The sequence below is a fragment of the Sinohyriopsis cumingii genome, chromosome 17 (genome assembly GCF_028554795.1).
Source record: "Sinohyriopsis cumingii isolate HCF-2022 chromosome 17, ASM2855479v2, whole genome shotgun sequence".
Classification (NCBI taxonomy): Eukaryota; Metazoa; Mollusca; class Bivalvia; order Unionida; family Unionidae; genus Sinohyriopsis; species Sinohyriopsis cumingii.
The window spans coordinates 42084614-42109235 of record NC_142977.1 but is presented as its reverse complement, the minus strand read 5'-3'; the positions used below and the strand labels follow the sequence as shown (position 1 = coordinate 42109235).

At 35.4% G+C, this 24622-nt stretch overlaps 1 protein-coding gene across 1 annotated transcript; it reads left to right on the top strand.

Moving 5' to 3' along the window:
* The first annotated feature begins 3634 nt into the window (after window positions 1-3634).
* Window positions 3635-23379, top strand: LOC149778501 (DBH-like monooxygenase protein 1). Its single transcript, XM_089939377.1, has 11 exons — window positions 3635-3962; window positions 7641-7790; window positions 8045-8233; window positions 9431-9514; window positions 11793-11966; window positions 12437-12539; window positions 12756-12922; window positions 14571-14756; window positions 15273-15332; window positions 20830-21069; window positions 23184-23379. Exons 1-11 carry the CDS (start codon window positions 3684-3686, stop codon window positions 23256-23258), a joined length of 1707 nt encoding a protein of 568 aa, XP_089795503.1. The 5' UTR covers window positions 3635-3683; the 3' UTR covers window positions 23259-23379.
* Window positions 23380-24622: the final 1243 nt, after the last annotated feature.

Sequence of the window (24622 nt, the reverse complement as noted above, 5' to 3'; positions counted from 1 at the left end):
TGGCAAATTCCGTGAATAAATATTGTTTAAAATGTGTTAATATGAATTATTATTTCAATTACTTCTCTATTTCCTCTACATAGTGTTCTACAATAATAGTAAATCTTTGTCGATAACTCGAAGAGATATGCATAGCCACTAAGGCTAATTATATTATTTGACTTAAGACATGGTCGAGTATCTTGCGATAACAATTGGGTGTACAGCTTTCATAATGACATATTTTTCCAAATAGTTCAAATTATGAAGGGCATACACTTTGCTAGCTATTTCGTTCCAATGCAAATAACTGAGATATAAAGTTTAGCTTTGTATTGACTTGACGAGACCGCTCCGGTGGCCTAGTGGTTAGAGCGTCCGCCTCGGATGCGGGAGGTCGTGGGTTCGATCCCCGGCCGAGTCATACCAGAGACTTAAAAATTGGTACTAACAGCTGCCTCGCTTGGCGTTCAGCATTAAGAGGTTAGTGTTAGGACTGGTCGGCCTGGTGTCAGGATAATGTGACTGGGTGGGACATCATGCTACATGTCTGCGGCATGATGCCCCAGTGCTAGACATCACTATAAACTGCCACATTGCAGACATCGTAGCGATATGACTGAAAAATTGTTAAAGCTACGTTAAAAATAAAAATCACATCACATTGACTTGATCTCTGTCCTTTTCCTTCTTATACCTTTTATCGACCGTGTTACAGAAGCAAACGTTACAAAATTAAAAAATAATAGTAATACTAATTATATTCACCATTAACTTTACAACACCTTTTTTCTTCACGAATCTCATATATAAATAAACAGGCACATGATGTCCTCCAAGTTTGCATCAGTGCCATCAAGTTCCGTTTATTTACAGTGTGAAAGCGCACAAAAACTCGTACATTTCTATATAGATATTTGTGCTGGATATTTCAATGTCATTCGCGTCATAGTACGTATCATGATCTGTACTCAACAGATTATTTTCGCACAATATTAGGTTATGACTTTTCAGGTTTCCCGGCAGTATTAGCCAAGTTGACGTAGTTGCTGCACCAAGATAATTACAAAGTTAATTAAATAATAAATGTGTTCCGGATATGTGCTCAGAAAGTCATATGACATGTTGCGGGTCACTTGGACAAATCTGTATAATGTATTCCAAAACAACAGTAATTCAATATGTTGTGTAACTATACAAAGACTGCCACGGTTACTTATCTCCATAAATTCTTTCAAAATGGCATGTGCATCTTTGTGCTTTTCGCGTATTAAACACTAGTTTGGGATTATATAAGACTTTTTCAAAGATATTATGGATTATATCATAGTGATTCATCAAGACTGAATTCATTCTGATCATTTTATATTTTTGGACTTATGATACAGCATGTCTGATTATCTGTGTTTTTAAAATTTTCACATGATATTTTAGGGAAAAGGTTATTAGTTGATTTGACTAAATATGCTGGTTGTGCTTTTTTCTGTTACATCGCTTAATACCTAGAGTCCTTACAGACTTTCATGTCTCCACGTACAATGATCTCCAGCATTGACCGCTCTGGTGGCCTAGTGGTCAGAGCGTCCACCTTGATGTGGGAGGTCGTGGGTTCAATCCCGGCCGTGCCATACCAAAGACATATATAAATGGTACTACAGCTACATCGCTTGGCGCTCAGCATTAAGAGGTTAGTGTTAGGACTGGTAGGCCTGGTGGCAAGATAATCTGACTGGGTGGGACATCATGCTACATGTCTGCGGCATGATGCCCCAGTGCTGGACATCACTGTAAACTGTCACACTGCAGACATCGTAGCGATATGACTGAAAACTTGTTAAAGCTACGTTAAAAATTCAAATCACACACACACTCTCCAGCACTGACATCTTCTCATTTATTAAGACAAGTATTATTTTCGGTAGTTAGACTCGAAATGGTAACATTGTCATCGGTAGCATTAGGCCTTACCTATCTCGACTACTGACTCTGCTTAGCATGTAAGTGACAATCTCACATTTAGTGTTAAGAGGCTGATAGTAAAATATGCGAGTGCACCCGACCAACAGAAGCCAATATAAAATCTCTGCCATGTTGAATACCTACTATTCATGACTTACTATACAGACCCACATAACGACATATGTGCAAGTCAAGTACAAATCAAGTCATATATTCGGATGGTGCCTGTATGAGTACAATCAATGTATAATACTGTTTTGAGATCGTACACGCCGGAATTACAATAATGCTTGATTATGTCAAGAAATATATGTCATCTAAAAAAGTACCAAATGACTGGTTGAGGCACAAAAGATCGATTATAGTAATCTAAATATCAATCGAGCTACCACTCATATTTTGGCAATTATAATTATAAACAAAATAAATATAAAAATGCATGCCTAATCTGATAGTTGGAAATCGTAACGAAGAAGTAAAATTGTATTATTCATTTTCTAGCGCATTCTTCAGAGATTCGTATTTTGGTTTCACTGCACAGCATCCGTACATTAAGCGGGATATCAAGAGAATCCTAACTGGAAAATATTCAGCTAATTTAAGATGAGGCATCAATGGTATAAATTCATTCCGTAAGCAGAAGTATTTACATCGCAAGAATTTTCTCTCAACATTTAAAGGATAAAGTCTTTTTGGAAAAGTATATATAATGTTTAACAAAAATGCTTAGACACATAACATTTTCTTCATCCAACATTGCTTTAATTTCTTTCGTTTTGCATTATATATAAGAGGGCCCAATTTGATGTTTAATCCACATAAACACAATGATATAAATATAGTAATAATTTCATGAATTCTCCTTAAAAGATTCTTTCGGTATCTCTCAGGAAAATGAGTAGAAATTTTCTCGGGTTTATGCGGAATTCATGAACGTTATTTTATTGTTTGAGAATAATCCGGTTCATATGTCTACCATTTTAACTCTTTTATGAAAGTACTTATCTTTTCTGTAAAATCTAATTTTGTCAAGAATTTGGATTTTGCAACGGATCATTATTCAAAATATAAATAAGAGGAAACACTTTTAGAAAGGTAGCCTTAGCACCTAAGGCCAGTCTTTGAAGTCCTAAGGGCACTGAGACTAAATGTAGACAAAGGTTTTACCAGAATGATAAAGTAAGAAAGAAATAATAGATTTGATGGGGATGTTCCAGCTAGCTTAGCACAACAAACTAATTGCATGAAGCATTACGGTAAGTTCACCACGTGCGTAGTTAAAACACACCAGCGTGACTATCACGCTATTTGTTCTGATCATTATGAAGTATAAGACATTCCTAAATATAGATGTAAGTCATCAGCCTCATGCTAGTTACTCATTCAAACGGGTGTATGAGTTATCCTATTAGTAAACAAATGACTTTATGTTATCACCCATCTGGATGCCAGGTATTGTATGATTTTTTTCGGTGGTGACCAAACATTAAACTTTCAGTAGTTGAGATACGTTCATAGAGCACGACATTTTTATATATTTATGGAGGCAAATGACGGTAATGATCAGTTAATTTAAAGCGTATAATTTTATTTCAGCATATTACTGGATTTAACGGTGTTTGACAAGAATGTTTATGTATTTCTACCCAACGCTAACGCAGTCAGATGAACAGTCCCGTGACCGAGTGACGTGTTGTTCCATTACTTTATAAATTCCAGACCGGTGTTGGAATTATAACTGAAGAATGGCAGGACAACAGATCATTACGTTGACCATCTTATCTTGCCTTGCAGTGGCTAGGGGATTCGTAGGTGTCATCCTCACCGAGCCCTTTAACTATTCAACTGAAGTGGACACCAACGGTAACTACCTTCTCTTCTGGAAATTTAACAACACACACATTACGTTTGAAGTCCATGTGAAGACCTATGGGTATGTTGGATTCGGTTTATCCGATAATGGTAACATGTACCCGGCAGACGTTGTTGTCGGATGGGTGAAAGATGGGGTCACACATTTTAAGGTAAGTTTGATTTTTCAGTATGTAACAATTATTTCAGCGTACTTCCTAGTGTTAGTTATTTATCAAGACAGCTCCGCTGTTCTACAGAAGCAATGCACAGACAGCTCCGCTATTCTGCAGACAAATACACCAGTCTCTTTCACCCCACCTCTTGTAGATGAGGTAGCTTAGTGTCCAGAATGTTAAACGCCTGATCTTTAAAAGCATACCATTTATTCGGCATGATATGTACCAATAATATGACGAAACGCCATATTAAACAATCGAAACTGAATATCTCTTTTTCTTCGCTCACCCTGGGTGCTAAGAATTCACGGCAGCACGAAAGATGTAAAATTTAAATCTTAGATTATTAGAAAACAAACGATGTTCACAATTTTCCAAACCACATTTTTATTTAAAAGATAATATAACAAATGTTTTAAATGTTCATACTAATAATATATTTGTCTTTCGATTGACTAGTATATACAATACTTTTGAGAAGAAAAAAATAATCTGTGTGGGTTTTGTCTATTGTAAACATTGTGCCGCTATATTAGAATTAAAAAAGTTAGTGTTCAGACTTTAATGATATAGAATTACATTTTTCTTTTTTTAAAAATGGACATATGAAAGGTTGATGTTCAATGCACAAAGGGCAAAGGGCGAGGGATAGAATCTTACCATAGGATATAAACCGATGTCACCTACCGCAATATACATAAAAATACATAACCAAATTAAACTGTAAGTATAAATTGAATAGTATAAAAGTAGAGGTTTTGCTTTCTTATTCCCATTTTCGGCCAATTACAATAATACCTTACAGGTGTATTATATCCATTTCTTGCAGCCATTCCAGCATTGCTAGTAATACAGCGGCTGCAGCGTTCGGGCACGTACATGGTAGCCACTGGACGCATAGCGTCTCGCGTCGTCTAGCATGGTAAAAGGCCTTCGATTACCAGAACGAATATCCCCGCTTAAAGGTCTTCGAAGACCCTGTTGTAGAAGATCGTGTTGTTGACCAATTTTAGTTTAATGGTGATGCCAAGAACAATTAAACATATTCATGGTGTCTTTATGTTAAATGAGCTTGCAGCCATGGTACCACTCATTCTTGAAATCAGAAGTGTTACCTGGTTTCATCCACAAGCCCTCGCACTCACTGAAACACATACATGGTAAAACCTCAACATCGTGTGTGTTTTGACTCGCATAGATTTGCACCGTCAGTTCAAATAGTTAATTATTTAACCATGCACTTTATACAACCGTTGTTTTATTCGACTATTCCGGCCAACGTTTGGATTGTCCTATATGTGGTCATCTTTCCATTGAAGCATTGCGTACACTGGAGCGGTCACCAACACAGGAAAAACTTAATGGTTTCACATTATAGTCGGTTTAATATTATAAAAAATCTATATTAACATTTACGGACGTTACCCATTTCGACGACACAGCTGTGGATCTGAACCAATTAGCCACCAAAGCGGATTTGTCTAAGTTTACTAGCGGATGTGTATGGAGTACTCACAGTGGCATATTATGCAACATAGTAATATTTTCTAAGGCAGACAGCATTGCACGTATTAGGGTCCCAATGCCATGTAGCTTCCTTTATATACACCTGGCTTCCTATACATAAACCTGAGCATTTTATCTAATTGGCGAAAACACTGCAGCTCTAGTTTGAGTGGTCCATTTTAGGTAGTATACTGATTTCAAGTTTATTGAGCCTCACAGTGTCCATCACGTAACGTTATGGTAACTGAAATATTAAATCAGCCTTTCGCACATAAAATACCTCGTTGCTATTAGCATCATCAGCCCAAATGAATTCAAGAGACCCGTAAGGACAGAGTACTGCATTTTCTCGAGTACGGCCAAACTCTGTGCTTTGGAATCAGAAACATCAAATTTCTTAGAACATTGGTTCTTAAACTACTAGAGTCTGAAAAGTGCAGTTATTGCTTGCACTGCTCTTTGTCTGTATCCTTTAGTAAATCCACTCAAGAGTAATTAGTTCGGATGCCATTTTAATATTAATGGCATAAAAGCATTCGTTTAATTAGCCAGGGACCTCATCAAAAACATCATCCCCTTCAGACGCAATGGGCGAGTTACTTTTCTTTTGCGACTGTACTTTTTCATGCAGAATAGTCTGCAGATTTTCGTTTAAGTCTATTTTCCTCAAACTTCTTGCCAAGTATTTTCCATTTCATATCTAATGCAACTCCCGGGTTAAAATATTTGTCAACGTGTTCCATTATGTTTCAGAGAATCCATATATCATTTCTGGTGCTTCCATCATAAATCTATATGAAAAATTCAAACGATACAGAGATCGATTTTATCCATTGCACGTTTGATACCCGATCATTTGGTAAGATAATGCAACTATTGGAGACGTCCTTAAATTCGGTCAGAATACTTTGAGCTATTGATAAACATTTATAGATACACCACAGCAAGCATTTCCATTTTTTAAAAAGCCCTTTAGGTCATTGTCATCCGTTTTAGACTCTATCACCCATGACTGGGTAAAGTGTGCGCAAAGTTAAAATTGTTAATGCATCGGTCACATATGGGTGCATTTGTAATGACTAGTATAGGCTAGCATGGATAGCAGGGATCTGAATTTGACAAAAATGTAAAACTGCTACTTCATGCATGCGGCTAATTGTTACAAAGTAAGAATAAGTCAATCCTCAGTAACGCATGGTTCTCGTAAACCTCATTCCCATACACAGAATATAATTGTTTTAATTCACATATATGGTTTCTGAACACAAACGACCATAATTCGTGCACCTTCTTAAGCAAACACGTTTATCACAACCTGTTCGAAAATTGCAAAAGTAAACATCAATTAAAGTCCATGCTAAATGATGAAAAGAAAAGATACTATATGTTGAATCAGGAAGCTGTGTCAATTATAACGAACCTAAAGTTTCTCGAGAAAAGAAAATGGTAACACTTTTGTTCGTTACGCATTTTCAAGTACGAATCTTGTTCGATTGATATGATTTTAGTAAGAACGATTACATAGATTGCTAACCATGAACTATGTAGCATACCGCGTAGGTAGAGATTTCGTTGCATCTCTAATTCTAAAATGAACCCCAAGAATATGCCGCAAAAATAGGCGAACAATTTCCGGTTACATAGTTTGCTAAGTTACACTGGATAGGGTTCATCTACCCATACTCCTAAATTTAAGATATACTAATGGTCGATTTCTCCAGAGATATCCTGGCAAGCAGCGTTTAAATGTTGATGTTGATATTGCCAGTCTCAATGACATTTGTTTTGAAATATAAGATGCTATAATACCAATATGAGGAATCCCAAGCAATCCCGTATGTATCGATCATCACGAAATTCAGTGAAGGATTAAAATGTTTGCAGTTGTAACGAAAACAAAGCTTTTATTGAAGATCTGTAACTGTAACTTTTAGTGACGGTACCATAACTCTAGTCAATGTATATTTCCAAATTATATATATCAATTGCTACGAGGTATTTAGCCATCAAAGAATAAATAGCTTTATATTCACCATGAGGAAGTAACCAACAGCTCAACAGATTTTATTTCCCCTGAAATATCAATCATTAAATACGTTTACTAAATAAAATGTGCTAAGATGTATGAATATTTAATATCATTATTTAAAGAACTTTTCTTAACAGGACTATCACACAACTGCGCATGTGTCTCCAGTGGTTGACAATCACCAAGACTGGTTTCTTCTTCATGGAGAGGAGAACGATTTTGGTACTGTGCTAAAATTTGTCCGAAAATTGGACACATGCGACAAAACCGAAGACAAGAAAATTGAGGTATCCTTTGCGAAGATCTTCATTTTTACAATGTAATATGTTCTGTTGGTTTTCTTTGTATTTATGTACAACACATAATTATAATGATTGATTAAGAAATTGAACGAATTTTACAATTTAATGTTAAATGTAAAAAAGCCATTAAAACAAGAAAATATGATAGTTTCAATTTGAACCTGGTACACAAGGAAACATTCTATAAAATTTGAAGGCATGATAAGTTGTGTCTCTTTCATTCATCGCTCAAATTTTAGGATGGTACCGTACGAGTGATTTACTCGTATCACACGAGTGACCCTTCTACCGAAGACAGCCTGATGTATCACGGTCCGGAACGCAGAGGAACAAAGAGTCTGTCGTTGCTGAGCGTGTCGTCTGTTGCCTCGGTGACATCGTCCACACAGTACCAGGATGTCAGACTCTTCGACTTTCTGAATGAAAATGTACGTTTATTGTCTATTGGCCTCCTTATACGTGTAAATAACAATTTAGTATATATATATATATATATATATATATATATATATATATATATATATATATATATATATATATATATATATATATATATATGTGTGTGTGTGTGTGTGTTTTTAAATCTTAATGTAAATATGGACAACACTGGGCTCTGTCTACATGGCAATTTAATTTCTTAAATATCAATAACTCCTTGATTGATTGATTAATTAATTAATTAATTAATTAGTTAATTAATTAATTAATTAATCATTCAAAGTTCTGAAGCCTTGATACCTAATTAGCCAATCACATTTGTTAATCACAAACCACATACGATATAGCACATGCGGACATAATATTGCCATTTATAATATATATCATGCTGAATCGAATACAGTGAAACAGACAGTAATTAAACTAATTCAATTATTGTTGTTTGTGTTTAGGGAGAATCGCATCATATATACATTCAGTTATGATTCTGGTATATTGGTGATGTTAGCCTCAATAATTATACTTTTAAGTTTGCATTACAATTCTAAACTGTATTAAGTAGTTTGCATGAAGTAATTTGTAGTTATTTAGTCTATGTACATGATTCAGGTCGTTCAATAGTATTGTTTTTCCATACGTATGTTTTTAGCATCTTTTATTCCGAATTTTTTCAAGTACCACGAATGTACGTCTTCTATGATAAGGTGATACAGTCTACATAAACTGCCTTTACCTTTGATGTTTTTTTTAAGATCCATTGTAGTCAGTTAATAACTTATATCGTTCGGAACATAATTGAACCAGGCCCGTATAACTTATTTAATATGGTTGAGAACAAAGAGCAAACACACACACACACACACACACACACACACATCATCAACATCATCATCATCATCATCATCAATACCTAAAGGAATCAACTAACCACCTCTGTTACAGTCTTATGTCCATTATGTGTGTTACCATTAAGTGCAAGATATAATGTTTACTAAGTGAATGTTTCCGTCGGTTTTGAAATATGACATATTGTAAAAGAAATCTTGTAATAATTTAACATTTTGTGTAGAATTAACCTTTACAACCAAAAATTAAATAAAGGAATGATTAGTTTTAGGCAAAATGTAAATAATCTTATGGACTTTTATGTTTTGTTTCTCTAATCGAATTCTTGCCGTGTCTTTTAGTACCTAATTCCATCAGCAACGACCACCTACAATTGTCGAATTTTCCGAATGCCGAATATTGGTGGGAAGCATCATATGATCAAGGTAAGCTAGCTCAAAATACATTTTTAATTTCCAATCCGTAGTGTATTTCTTGAAAAATATGCGAATTTTAAGCCAAATCATGGCATAAAGAACATTCATATCTTGCTTTCCTAATTGATGTCATTCCGTCAACAAATATGGCCGTCATAAAAAAGTAGTTATATCGTCTCTACAACCATTGAATAAATTTTGAAAGATTTTTAAGTGAAATAATTCTGTTAAAGCCGTTCATTCTGGATAAATAATTCCTGTCAAAATTCAAATTTCGCCACAGTTACTGAAAATTGAAAAGCACACGCGTCGTCCTTGAACAATTGAACCTTTTAACTTCTCAAATGCCACATAACCAATTAGAAACAAATCTTTAGTAATACATCCTACTATGAAGATCTTTCCGTTTAATACCACTGGAACAAGTTAACCGGGTGTGATTTCGGATTTACAAGAGAACATTGTTGATGGTGATACAAATACAGTGTTTAATAACTAACTGCTTGAATGAGCAATTAATTATGATTAATATGTGCGTGTATAGGATCCAAATATTGGATCAATTAGCATCAAACGCATGGACTTAATAACGCAAATACAAATAAATGACTTTACAGGACAATGACAAGGGGTGAATGATTCACAGTAATTTTACAACGAAATGATTGATGTGTTTTATTCAAAAAGCAAAACAAATGTAGTATTTTGCTCATATAGTAAAACGTATTCACTCAAATATTGAAATTATGTAAACAGAAGGGACATATATATAAATTATCTTACAAGTCCCACAAACATTCTGGGTTTTACAAACTCCAAAAATTAGCCCATGGCTAAAATATTACGTGTATGGAGTTACACACTCCGTCACCATCACACTCGGCTACCAATCACACTGCCATTCAAAGCAGTAAGTATTCCAGGTTGGTGAATCAAGCAACCAGCGCCCACCACTCTCAGTCAGCAACGCTCAATCACCTGCTTCTCGGTCAGCATCACCGTTTATTCAGCTCAAGGGCTGCTATGGTTCAGCTTCACAGATGCTATAGCCGTCTTCTATGGTTAGCTCTGCAGCTGGGACCATGTCGACTCCGATCACTCCGATAACTCGGATCTTTCCGGTCACTCGGGCCCTCTGTAAATACATCTAACACCGTGTACTATTCATGACACGGGCATATACGATGAAACGTAATGACGTTATATATGGTAAGCTATACAGATTACATTATCGGCACAATTCCAAAACAACAAACAGATTCAGAAGTAAACCAAACCGTGCCCAACAAGAATCCTAAGGTTCTAAACCTTTCTTAAAATGCATCTTTATTTTGCTAATATAAATCCCTTGCTAAGTCACAAACCAGAATATAAAATATTTGCATTACACTACGTAAACTGAAGCTACGTATCAAACTTGCAAAACGAAACTTGGTAGTAGAATAGTTATAACTTATACACAAACAATTATTAATTCACATGCCCAAAAAACTGAGGTTGTGCAAGTCCTTAAATTAGATCGCTCACTGACAAGACGTTCCGTTTTGCATTAAGGGGGCATACAACTGACTGGAATGGCAATACAGGGAAAGATCATAATGTAGGTTTGCACATAACTTGCTGCGAAAAACTATTTCTATCAAAGACATATTCGTCTGAGTGATCTGATTCCATGACTAATGAAATTATCTCTAAATGCATAACATTTTTCTTCAGCTGACCAACACTTTGTAAAATGATAACTCATTTCGAAGCAGTTAATTTTCATCGTAATCCATTCACAAACATATCATTGGGAATCATAAAGGACTATCATTTCAAGCGTGTGACGCAAAAGGAGCCGCCGGACAACCAATATGTCAGTCTGAAAATTCCTCCACCAAGCTCATTATTATTATTATTATTGTTATTATTATTATCATCGCATTCGGCTTTACTTGCCACATGCACCCTCCCTTGAACATATGTTAGATTTAGTATATACATTATTTGAAGATATTTAAGGTACTAATTTAAACATAAAGCAATTGTTCATCAGCCTTTTGGCCACGTGATCATAGTTGGGAGAGAGAGAGAGAGAGAGAGAGAGAGAGAGAGAGAGAGAAAGAGAGAGAGAGAGAGAGAGAGCATGCATTGGCAACATTGTCGTTTTCTTAATTTTTTCAAGTTTTAGCAATAATGTCAGCAATTTAGATATTATTATTTGTCTTGTGTCTGCGTTAGAGAAAATCCGTGATATTTTTAAAATTTGCATCCCTGCATAATGTTTGTTTTACTTTGAAATTAGGTGGAACCCATAATCACCCCTGGTAACGAGAAGCATGTGCACCATATTCTGGTGCATCGATGCAGAGGAATAGACCCCAAGTTCGACAAGGTCCATTACAAGTGCTATGATGGAATTCCCGAGGGACTGAATCCATGCTACGACGTTATTATCGCATGGGCAATCGGAGGAAAAGTAAATGTCTTCTTTATCTTTACGAAGAATTAAAGCAAATTATCAGAATTGCTGCCATTATTACCACTAATTTGACTATTGATATTCGACGATATGTGCTAGTAAAGAATGTTTTGTACGCCAGATAAACTTTTCCTGACCTCCCTTTATGCTCTTAAACACGTGGAAATATAAGTAGTCCTGTTTGCCTCTTTGCACTATCGTTACAGTATGCGCTTTACCATTTTTGTTTTATTTCCGATACTAAAGAGAGATCTTGTGGACTTCCAACATTTACTTATAATGCTATCAAGGTCACGTGAGTGTCAATCATTGCTTATTTATTTATTTATTTAGTAGTGTGTATCTCTCTAAAGACTCTTCAAAATGTTAGTATTTCTGTTAGCTTTATATATTATTAGTTTGACTCAGTTTGTTATGTTTATTGTGCTAATTAGAGATCTAGGATTTTATGTTCTCTTTATTGCCAGACCTTCTACTACCCAGAGCACGTAGGGTTTTCCGTTGGAGCTCCAGACGATCCCGAGTTCTATATCATGGAGACACACTACGACAATCCAGTTAAAAAATCAGGTGACATTGCTTCTCTTAATGTAAACCAAATTATTAAATTCCTTTAGGTTGCATATATTTTTTGGGTTTAATGTAATTTATACGATTAAGAAGAATCAATTAATAAATAAATAAATATATAAAGAGTGTTATTGCTTCATGATATAAATATTATATACCAGTTTATAGTTTCTGTTCTCCTTCTTCAGTAGTGTTGATATATGTTGTTTTTCTTAGGTATGATTGACAACTCCGGAATAAGGATAACTCTGACCAAAAATTATCGTCGCTACGAGGCTGATATGATGGAACTTGGTCACGGAGTGGACTGGAGGCATATCATTCCGCCATTTGAAAAGGCCTACCTTAGCCAATCGCATTGCGCTTCTCAGTGCATAGACCACGTGAGTCCAAATTGTATGTATGTATGTATGTATGTATGTATGTATGTACGTACGTATGTATGTATGTACGTATGTGTGTTATTCTTCTGAAGAAATTATAAATTATTTCTCTATACGTGTAATCTATTAATTCTTCAGACCTACGTTCAATATATTAATAAGTGATGTACGCAGAATAAAATGCATATAAAGCAGCCAAAACCTATTTGCATGACAGTTGGGTCAACTCATGAGCTGCCCTTAGCTCCTGTTGTACTCAGACTTATACGAAATGACTTTGAACTCGACGCTGTATAATCTCTAAATTTGCTCGGTATTTCCGTTGAAAGCATTCGTGATTCGCAAACCCGTTCTAATCACAGTTATCTTTCGCTGACAAAATGGACTGTTCTTTTAAAATGTATTTCAAATTTTATCTTTCTGGAACAAATCTTATACTAAAATACAATAGCAATATTTTACAAATATCATGGATCTTAGATGAACAGTTAGGGAATAACAATAGTACCACTAATATAGATAGGATTACTAAGTTGCCAAAATCAGAGCTGCCCGAATAATTATCAGCACAAATATTTTCAAACCATCTTATATGTTTTTAGTATTCAATTGTTACGATTCTGTGAATGTGCTGTTTTCCAAAGGTTGCATGGTGTGCTAAATAATCAATGACTTTGAAAGTGAATAGTAACGCTCAGACTGATAGGATTTCTAAGTTGCCAAACTCCGAGCTTCCCGAATATTTATCAACGCTAATATTTTCAAAGCACCTGAAATGTTTTCAACATTAAATTTGGTAGGATGTTGTAAATGTGTTGCGTTCAAAAGGTTGTGTGGTGTACTATATGATCAGTGACCTTAACACTGAGTATATATCTTATCTCAACAGACCGAAAATATATGAAGGTGACACTCATTGTTTTTTCAAACAGTATCTGTTACCATGATTTTCACATATATCGCTGGTTCGGTTTCAAACATATGCGTACAATTCACACTGAAATTCGAAACGTAGCTTCTTGATGTAAACTAAAGTTCGTGCCTATAGTTACATTTGGGCTCTTCGTTCATGACATCAACACTTGTAATCTAAGTTTCTGACGTAAATATTTTTCTTCCTCGTGTATTGTTTTTCAAATTAATTATCTCATACACTGTTATTTTAAAATAATTGTGTCAGTTATTCCAGTGGAATTATTAGTTTGTTAGTTAGTCTCTCTCTCTCTCTCTCTCTCTCTCTCAATATATATATATATATATATATATATATATATATATATATATATATATATATATATATATATATATATATATATATATATATATATATATATATGTATATATATATATATATATATATTTATATATATATATATATATATATATATATATATATATATATATATATATATATATATATATATATATAGAGAGAGAGAGAGAGAGAGAGAGAGAGAGAGAGAGATTTCTCATGGCAGAAAGGATATGTGTCTTTGATTAAATATGCAAAAGTTGACAATTAGTACGTTTTATCGCAAATTCCCGCAATCTTCTAACTGAACACGAGTTTTGGAACTAGAACAACCTACATATACAAATTAAACCAGCAAAGACATCGATACAAAGATGATTTATTGTGTTTTTTCAGACTCTTGGAAACATGACGGAAATCAAGGTATTCGCAATTTTGCAGCACGCACATCTCCTCGGCAGAGGTATCCAAACAAGGCACTTTCGAAATGGTAGCGAGTTATCTCCGTTGGCAACAGATCCTCACTACGATTTTGATTTCCAAGAGACACGTCTTCTTAGGGAGGAAATTGCTATTAGACGTGTACGTGTTCTATTTTTATCTTGATAGATATTCTTTTTATGACTAGTAATTGACTTGATGATTATTTTGCTTATTATGAGGTGCTGTTAACATTGTCATGGAAATTGTATGGTTTCTGCAATCATTGCATCAATTACTTCAGATACTGGCTGTTATGTTTTAGGTGGTAACAGAATAATCAGGGAGATGAGGTTATTAGTTTCTCCTTTATTAGGAACATGAAATAGTGTGCCTGGCACGAGAGAGAGAGAGAGAGAGAGAGAGAGAGCACCATGAATCCTTCAGCAATATTATTTCTGCAGCGCATGTATTATCTATTTACCTATTTCCAACGTTGGCTAAGTTCGATAGTCTTCATTATTACTATTTATGTGTAATGATTGGAACGATTTTTGTGAATAAGAGCCGCACTCCCCACACGTGAACTAGTGAGAATCTCGTGAAGCTAGATAACATATAACACAAAGACAGTGGCATACTTTTCTTTACTTAAAAAACATTTTATTGCCTTTTCAGGGGGACAGTTTTATTGTTGAATGTACTTACGACTCTAGTGGGAGAAGTGCAGCAACTCTGGTAAATAGAAGTAGAATATTATAGCATAGTGGGATAGGATATATATATATATATATATATATATATATATATATATATATATATATATATATATATATATATATATTTGTGTGTGTGTGTTTTCATGTATATAGCTGCTTGCAAGATGGTGCAAGCGACATTTCAAAAGATGATGAAGCATTACAAGGGACAATGCAAACTTTTATCGTATGCCAGGATCTTCTTATTCTTGTACAAAATATTTTCATGAAGTATGTGCGAAATTCAAATCGTGAATAATGTAATTTGTTACCTATCCATTTAATTATCGATGGTTGATCTGGCGTTCGATATAGATATATAATGTCTGATTCGGACTCGCATATCTAACATTTCGATACCGCACAACCGCCTAGGATCTGATTGTACAACTTGATGTCCATTTATAAAATATCCGAAATTATTGTACATTTGAAACTATTAAAAAGTAACAACACAAGTTGCAATTGTAATAAATAGAGTCAAACTGGGTGAAAATGTCTGCTCTAAGGGATATTGGGGGAGTACCGTAAGTTGCGACAATATATTTTTGGGTATTTTATCGTATTTACTGCAAAAAAAGGTGCATTTGGTTGAGGTTTACATAAATGTTTTGGACAGAATGTTTGCCAATAATTTGTCCGATGACACTGGTGTGCAAAGTAACAATTAAAATGACAGAGAATGAGCGACTAAGAACATTGCCAATAAAATCTTGTATTGAAAGTTTAAAAACTCCAGACACAATAACGACTCAGAGAGACATGTTGAGATTCAAGGCATGGATCGGAAATCCCCTGTTTAATTCGATTTTTAAATTGATACCTAGTTGGTTGTTTTAATGAAATAGGATGGTTTGCATCATTACTAGATACTACTACTACAACACAGCCAAACACAGATAATTAATGGGCAATAACTACCGATTCAGTATTTTATATTCAAATGATTTTGCGTTTGCCACATATGTTTGTGTGTGTGTTTTCACGTGTAACGCTGAATGCAGGATGGTACATTTGAAAAGTTGATCTAGCAAACAAGGGACAATGAAAACTTTAAGTGTATGCCGAAAGCTTCTACAAAATATTTTGATGAATTATGTGCGAAATTCAAATCATGTATGTAATGTATTACATTACCATTTAATCTTACACGGCTGGCTGATCTGGCGTTTATTACATCTGTTCAGTGTGTGATTCGGACTCGCACACCTAACATTTCGTTATCGCACAGCCGCCTAGGAACTTCTTTTACCAATTGAAGTATTCCACAATAGTCCACTTGTAAAACATTCGTAAGGATTTATTGCTGTACCTTTGAAACTGTTCAGATATATCAACACACGTCTGTAATTGTAAGAAATGAGACATACTTTGTGGAAAAAAAAACGCTTTAAGGGATGATAGGGTAGTACGTATGTTGCGACAAGACATTTATGCGTATTTTACGATATCTATCGCTAAGAAATTACATTACGTTGAGGTTGACATAAATATTTTAGACAGTGTTTGACAATGTGTTTTCCGATGACACTGGTGTGCAAAGTGACAATAAACATGACAGAGTGTGTGACTAAATGCATTGCCATTACAATCTTGTACTGAAAGTTTAAAAAATCCAAACACAATAACGACTTAGACAGCCATACTGAGATTGAAAGCATGGATCGGAAATCGCCTGCTTAATTCCACTTTTAAACTGATGCATAGTTGATTACTTTGATGTAATAGAAACGAACTGCACCATCGCTAGATACTCTTAATAGATACAACACAGCTAGAGACGGATAATTAATGGACAATAACTACATTTAAATATTGAACATAATGTGTGAATCAGAATTGGATAAATAGAAAACAAAACCCACGTATTTATCTAGTGTGTGTGTTCGTGTGCTTTAGATTTTCAACGTAGCTTTAACAATTACACTGGACAACAAATTTTTACAAAAATCATGTTACTGAAATAAAATTAGTCAATTCTTATCAATTTTTATGTGCTGAACACGAATATGACAGTCAAATTGCAAAATTGGCTCTAGTTTTTTTGTAATCTGCAAGAAATTAATGTTTACATAACGAAATGCATTCCAATAGTAAAAGGTCAACTGTAATAGCCTACCTATAAAAAATCAAGTCATTGACTACATCTTAGATTTCTTCGCCTGTCTCTTGTACAGCTGTTCGGGAGCATCTCTGAGGAGTGTCCAGCAGTAGTCAGCCAGCATTGTAGTGGACCATTTTCCCTGGTATCTTTGTTCCATTGTTGCGATATCTTGATGAAAACGTTCGCCGTGTTCATCACTAACAATACCACAGTTGCTAGGAAAGAAATCCAAATGGGAATGAAGGAAGTGAATCTTTAGAGACATATTACAGCCAAGTTTCTTATACTTCATCAACATGTCTTCTACTAGTTCCTTATAGTTTTCTGCCCTAACATTTCCGAGGAAGTTTGTAGAAACTAGGCGAAAAGCATTCCATGCTTGTTTCGCGTCACCTTCCAGCAAGTTGTTGAACCGGTCATCTTTGAAAAGCTCTCGAATCTGAGGACCCACAAAAACTCCCTCTTTAATCTTTGCTTCGCTGAGTCGAGGGAATTTTTCATGCAGGTATCGGAATGCTGGCAAAGTCCGGTCAATGGCTTTCACGAAGTTCTTCATCAAACCTAGTTTGATGTGAAGGGGTGGTAGCAAGATTTTCTGAGCCTCAACCAGAGCTGGGTGTTGGATATTCTTCTCTCCAATGGCTACATTCTGCCTGTGAGTCCATTCCTTCCTCATGTAGTGCATTTCCCTTGCTCGGCTATCCCACTCGCATAAGAAACACATGTATTTTGTATATCCTTGCTGCAGTCCCATTAAAAGGGCAACTACCTTCAAATCACCACAGAGGTGCCAGCTGTACTTGTTATACTCAATGGAATTCAGTAGCTGCCTTAAGTTATCGTATGTCTCTTTCATGTGGACAGCATACGCTACTGGAATAGATGGAAGAATGTTTCCATTGTGCAAAAGCACAGCCTTGAGACTCAGTTTCGAAGAGTCCACAAATAGTCTCCATTCTTGTGGGTCATGAGTGATTTTTAAAGCATTCATGAGGCCCTCAATATCGGAACAGAATATCAGATTACTTTCCTTTCTGAAGAAAGGCTCCAATTGCTGGTGGCGCTTTCGATATGCAGTAATTGTGACATCTTCTTCTAGAAGATTCCATTGTTGGAGTCTTGATCCTAGCAATTCTGCCTTGTTCTTTGATAAGTCCAAATCACGAATCAGGTCATTTAGTTCTTCCTGTGTTATTCTGTGTGGGGTTGATGATGCACCACAGTGAAAATCTGGATCACTGCATGCTGATGGACCAGGAGAAGAACAGGTCGACTCACCTTTGTCTTCGTCAGATGAATCAAGAGAATATTCTGCTGGAGGTTCTGGAATAGGAAGTCCCTCACCATGTGGAACTGGTCTCAATGCAGACGGAATGTTTGGGTAGACTATTCTCGACTTCTTTCGCTTCGTTATTCCGCCGGAAAGAGGAGGAACCAAGCAGAAGTAACAGTCATTTAGGTGGTTGCTTGGCTCTCTCCACACCATTGGGACTGCAAACGGCATTGATGACCTTTTGCAATTCAACCACTGTGAAAGCTGTGTTGTACATGTAGCACAGCATATATGCGGAGCCCAAGGCTTGTCTTGGTCACCAACCTTGCATCCGAAGTAAAGATGATATGCCTTCTTCACTTGAGAATTGATACTTTTCTTCTGGTTGGCAAATGTCACTTCCCCACAAATATAGCAAAAATTGTCCGCGGTATTAACACACTTTCGAGGCATTACTGTTCTTTATTGTACGTAAATGGATAAAATAATAAGTTTTATGTAACAGTAGCTTGAACTGTCTCGCACAACGTCTAAAATATTTTAAATGCTGAACCTATCTGATTGGGCTTTATATAGTACACTGCTTACGTCAGCTTCAGCAACCGCCTGGCATTAGTATAATAGGCCTACACATGTATAGTACACTGCTGACGTCAACTTACTTCAGCAGCCGCATGGCATTAGTATTGCATTGCATCAGAAAATGATGCAATCAACTGTGGATGATGTGAGCATGATGGTATTATGCAATGTTACATCATTATTCCGGATGTTGCTGCAGTCCTACTGGAGAAATTTACACAGTGAAACATAGAAAATGAGGTATATGAATATCTTCAAAACGAGAGCCAATACAAATTTTTCACGGTTATATTCGTGTTCGGCACACCAAAATACTACAGATTAGGGCCTTTTCAAGTCAGTAATGATTTCACTGTTGACCAGTGTTATTCAGTCATATCGCTAGAATGTCTGCAGTGTGACAGTTTATTGTGATGTCTAGCACGGGGGCATCATGCCGCACACATGCTGCATTATGGCCCACCCAGTCAGATTAATCCTGACACCAGGCCAACCAGTCCCATCAATAACTACTTAATGCTGAGCGCCAACGGAGACAGCTGCTAGCACAATCTGTACAAGTCTTTGGTATGACTCGACCGGGTTTAGAAAGCGCGACCTTCCGCATCCGAGGCGGACGCTCTAACCACTAAGCCACCGGAACGGTCGTCTCATATATGGATATTGTAACCTATCGAATATACCATGTTCTCTTTAGTATTGCTTAAGTTGGTATTCCTTATTTATGTTTAGGATAGATTATCATGTTTCATATGCAGATTGAATAATTAAAGGTGCAGTATTCTCCTTTCCTTTGTCTGAATGGATTATCAAACAGTTTCCTTTGTTATTCACCTTTCAATGATCAATAGTCCAACATTTTCAGTTTCTGACAGTCGAGTCTAGACATCACTATCACATATTAACGTTTATTCCGTAGAACAACAGTCAAAATAAATGAAACTAGCTTATGACCTTACTCAGCCCAGTTGTAGCGAAGTTTGAATTATTAGTTTAGTTATCGAATATATTAAAGTTTATTCCTACAGTAACACAAGTTCAGCATTCCTTTCAGCAACCGTGAAAAGCAGACTGTGCAACACGATAACTAGGTTGGATTCTGGATTTACAACAAAAACAATTTGATGGTAATACAAATACAATGTTTACTGATGGCTAACTTGAATGGAGAATACGTGCGTGTGTAAGATCCAAATATTGGTCTAATTGGCACCATTTGCGTATCCAGAAAAATAATTGTACAACAGCTCAGTGTTGTATCATCACGTATTTTTATTATTCTTTCTCATTGAAAACGTGCATCAGTATTTAATTAAAATATATATATTTCGTTTAAAAGTGTACAATACAAAAACATAACCAGTCACGTAGTTTGATAATGAGAACTGTATAATTTCTTGTTATTGTGCAGTGTCAAGGTTTTAGTGCATCATGAGATCCACTAATACCACATGCATATTCTAGAAAACAAGTCTTTCAACCTAATTCACAGTAATAATGCGTTGTCATACTATGTAGGGTGGACAATCGACCCGAGATGAAATGTGCCTGAGCTTTCTACTCTATTACCCCAAAGTTGCGCTTAAGCAATGCCTTAGCAGCCCAACCTACGATAGCATATCTAATGATCAGAACCGTCTCTGGCCCCTGTTATCAGCCTACAACTGGACCACTCAACACAATCGAGACCAATTTAAACAGAAGCTCAAGGAGTCTAGTATATTCCATTTCTGTCAAGGGGACACCATGGTGCCAAAGGTATATTTTTACATAGTCTGCTGGCATGTATGTATGTATGTATGTATGTATGTATGTATGTATGTATGCATGGTTGTGTTGTTGTTGTTGTTGTTGTAGGGTTTAACGTCATTTTTCAGCACACGATAGGCTATACATGGCGGCCAGTATTAATGGTGGATGAAGAACCCGGGACCAGGGAAATCACAGAAAAGAACCACCGACCCTCGAGAAGCTACTGCCAATCTTTCTCACATACCCACATTGGCCGAATCCGAATGTATGTACGTATGTATGTGTGTATCTATGGTTGTATGTATGTATGTATGTATGTATGTACGTATGTATGTATGTATGTATGTATGTATGTATGTATGTATGTATGTATGTATGTATGTATGTATGTATGTATGTGTGTGTGCGTGTGTGTGTGTGTGCTAGCGTGCGTGCGTGCGTGCATGCATGTATGTATGCATGTATGTATGATTGTATGTATGCATGTATGTATGTATATATGTATGTATGTATGTATATATGTATGTATGTATGTGCGTGCGTGCGTGCGTGAGTGCGTGCATGCATGCATGCATGCATGTATGTATGTATGTATGATTGTATGTATGTATGTATGTATGTATGCATGTAGATAAATCACGACATACTTGTTTCACCCAATCTGTACATTTTCAAAATTATGTTTCTAGTAGCATATATTGATTAATTTGAGAATGGCAATACATAACATTTAGCGAGAACAAATGTTCATTTAATTATACATGGACAATAATTTGCATCTGCACAATTTGAAAAGTGTATGCAAAGTACAGAAATCCGTTCAGAAGAAAAAACGTATTATACATGGAAATATCTTGATGTGTCATGTGTATGTTACTACAATCTCATTCTATCCATACTAAGTATTATATCATTTAAAAGAAAAATATAATATTCGTTGATTGAGAATTTTCTAAGTAATATCGATTATATTAGATACTTTCATAGCACGTCTGAACGTGTATATTATGCAGTGTGTTAGGTATCTATCGCTTGCTTTCAAAAGTGACACTAATGTAACGATGAGTGTAATTAATAATACAATAATTATAATCTGCATGTTAGTCTCAGATAATAATAATAATAATAATAATAATAATAATAATAATAATAATAATAACTAACATACTTAATACTTTCATTGCTTTGAAAGATCAAGATTCGTCATCTTATTTTGTGTGTTTTTCAGAGGATGAAGTTAGTATTGGTATGGTGACTGCCGTAGTTTAAATGTCTCATTTTATTCAACACTGACCTAAAATTGCTCCATGAGTTAGAAGTGATATGGGTATTTGCCTTGATATGAGCAATAAGACTAATAAGACTATATCAGACACGGACAAAGTCAAAGCAATGATATCGAATGACGTTTTAATGCTAAGAAAGATCCCGAGAGGGATAGAATATATGCATCGAACCCTTATAATTAAGATATCTAAATGCAATTGAAACAATACGAATAGATATTCGCAACAAATAGATGGCAATCCATATATCGATATTTTACGAACATTTTTGACCATTTGGGTGGGGAGGAGATATATGCAATACAGCAAAAATATTATCTACATCAGATATGTTATGATCAATAAAAGATGTTGCGTTATATATGGCATTCCAACGACTGCTAATCTATAGATCCTAGATGGTAACCATGCACCGTATTCTTTTTTGGATATGCCACACAATTTTAGGTTCAAAAGGTTTGCTGTCTTGCACAATATTTTGTGCAACTACCTGACAGTGATACATAGACTCAATGATCTATCTACAGCTGGTGCTCACATAGTCTTTGTTTGTTTTAAATCGTGCTAGTCGGACCTGAAAATCACCCGAAATTATTTTTACATACTAACCCAGCTGGCAGACCTGAAACCTTTTAAATAGCTTCTGAATTTCCCTATACCATTTTTCCTTCATTCTAGTTGTACATGTTTGCAAAATATTGTCATTAGAACGTCCACACAATATCATGACATTATTTTTTTTGCAATGTAGTGCAGATTTTAAAAAGTGTCATAGGAAATGCTTTCTTGTCTCGAATAGATGTTTTATATATGTTTATAATTTTAACATTCCAGATATTGACGTATGCCTTCCATGAGAAACCACCGGTGCATGTCTACGTTCCACCAAAATCATCAACGTGTCCTTAGGAATAAAAGAGAAAACTATATTAATTTATATATATTCTCATCTATTTGTTTTATCAAAGATACAAGAATGGGGTTCTGTGCACATCTAAATATGTTCTAACGATGCAGGACTCTCTCCCTCTCTATCTGACTGTCTGTCTGTCTGTCTGTCTGTCTGTCTGTCTCTCTCTCTCTCTCTCTCTCTCTCTCTCTCTCTCTCTCTATATATATATATATATATATATATATATATATATATATATATCACTGTTTCATTTTGTAAAAATAAACCAAGTTTTTTAAAAGGTAATATATATATTATGACATATGAAGCTGTTACAAAGTGATGTGTACTAGTTACTGCTTTTAAATTATTCCTATTAAAATATTCTATTGACGGAAAGCACGTGTTACTTCTTTTTGTTTTTATGACATCTGCGTCTGGAAATAACTGATTGAGTACGTGTATCTGCCAAGGAAATTCGTGTAGATGTCTCACCGATAAAGATATCTGAAGATGACAACTACGTTTAAATGGCAATTTACTGCATGTTCTTCTTTATATTACTATCACACAATAACTAAGTGACACAAATATGAAAACGGACTGACGTATCAATGTCATTCATATAGCTTGATTCATTCTATTTCAACATATGTAGCATCTCCTTAATGCATTCTGAAGATTTCGATGAAATAAGAGATGGAGAGTTATTGACATCTTGGTAATTATGACTAAAGTCGTTTGTCAAACCCTTTAGTTCAGTGAATAACGTTTATACTATTGATTTAGGACTATACTCGGTTGTTGTGTACAGGGTGTTGTGCTGCTATTCTCATGTCTCGAGATCAGCTTATCTAATTGACAAATTATCCAAATGATCATCACGAACGCCTTTTCTTACACTCAACATCACTCCCGATCACATTCGTTCCTACATTGATGAAATACAATAATTGATTATCGATTTTCTAGCGATCAGTTTTCTGGACTACTCAGTCTTTTCATTACGCATATGAAATTATAAATCTCAAACACAATCGCCAAAGACGGTTAAGTACCAATCCGGATAGACGTTCAACACTTCAAACTGTAATTAATTTCCAACGATAATAATGATGACACTGTAGATGTGAAAAAGATATCTGCAACAACATGGACGTGTTTGTTGATACGTAATGTTGGTGACAAAAGACTAAAGTTAAGACATGAGTTTGTTCTTGTTTCCTTGGTTAATATTCCTTGAATTGTAATGCATAAATGCACTTGGCTGGGTAGTTGTCATAGCGTCTATGTGGCTTTTGCATACTGGGTCTTATTCCCCAATGTCGGCTGGTGTTTCGCGACCGGGTCTCGCAGCTTCAAAACAACCTCGTTGATTTAC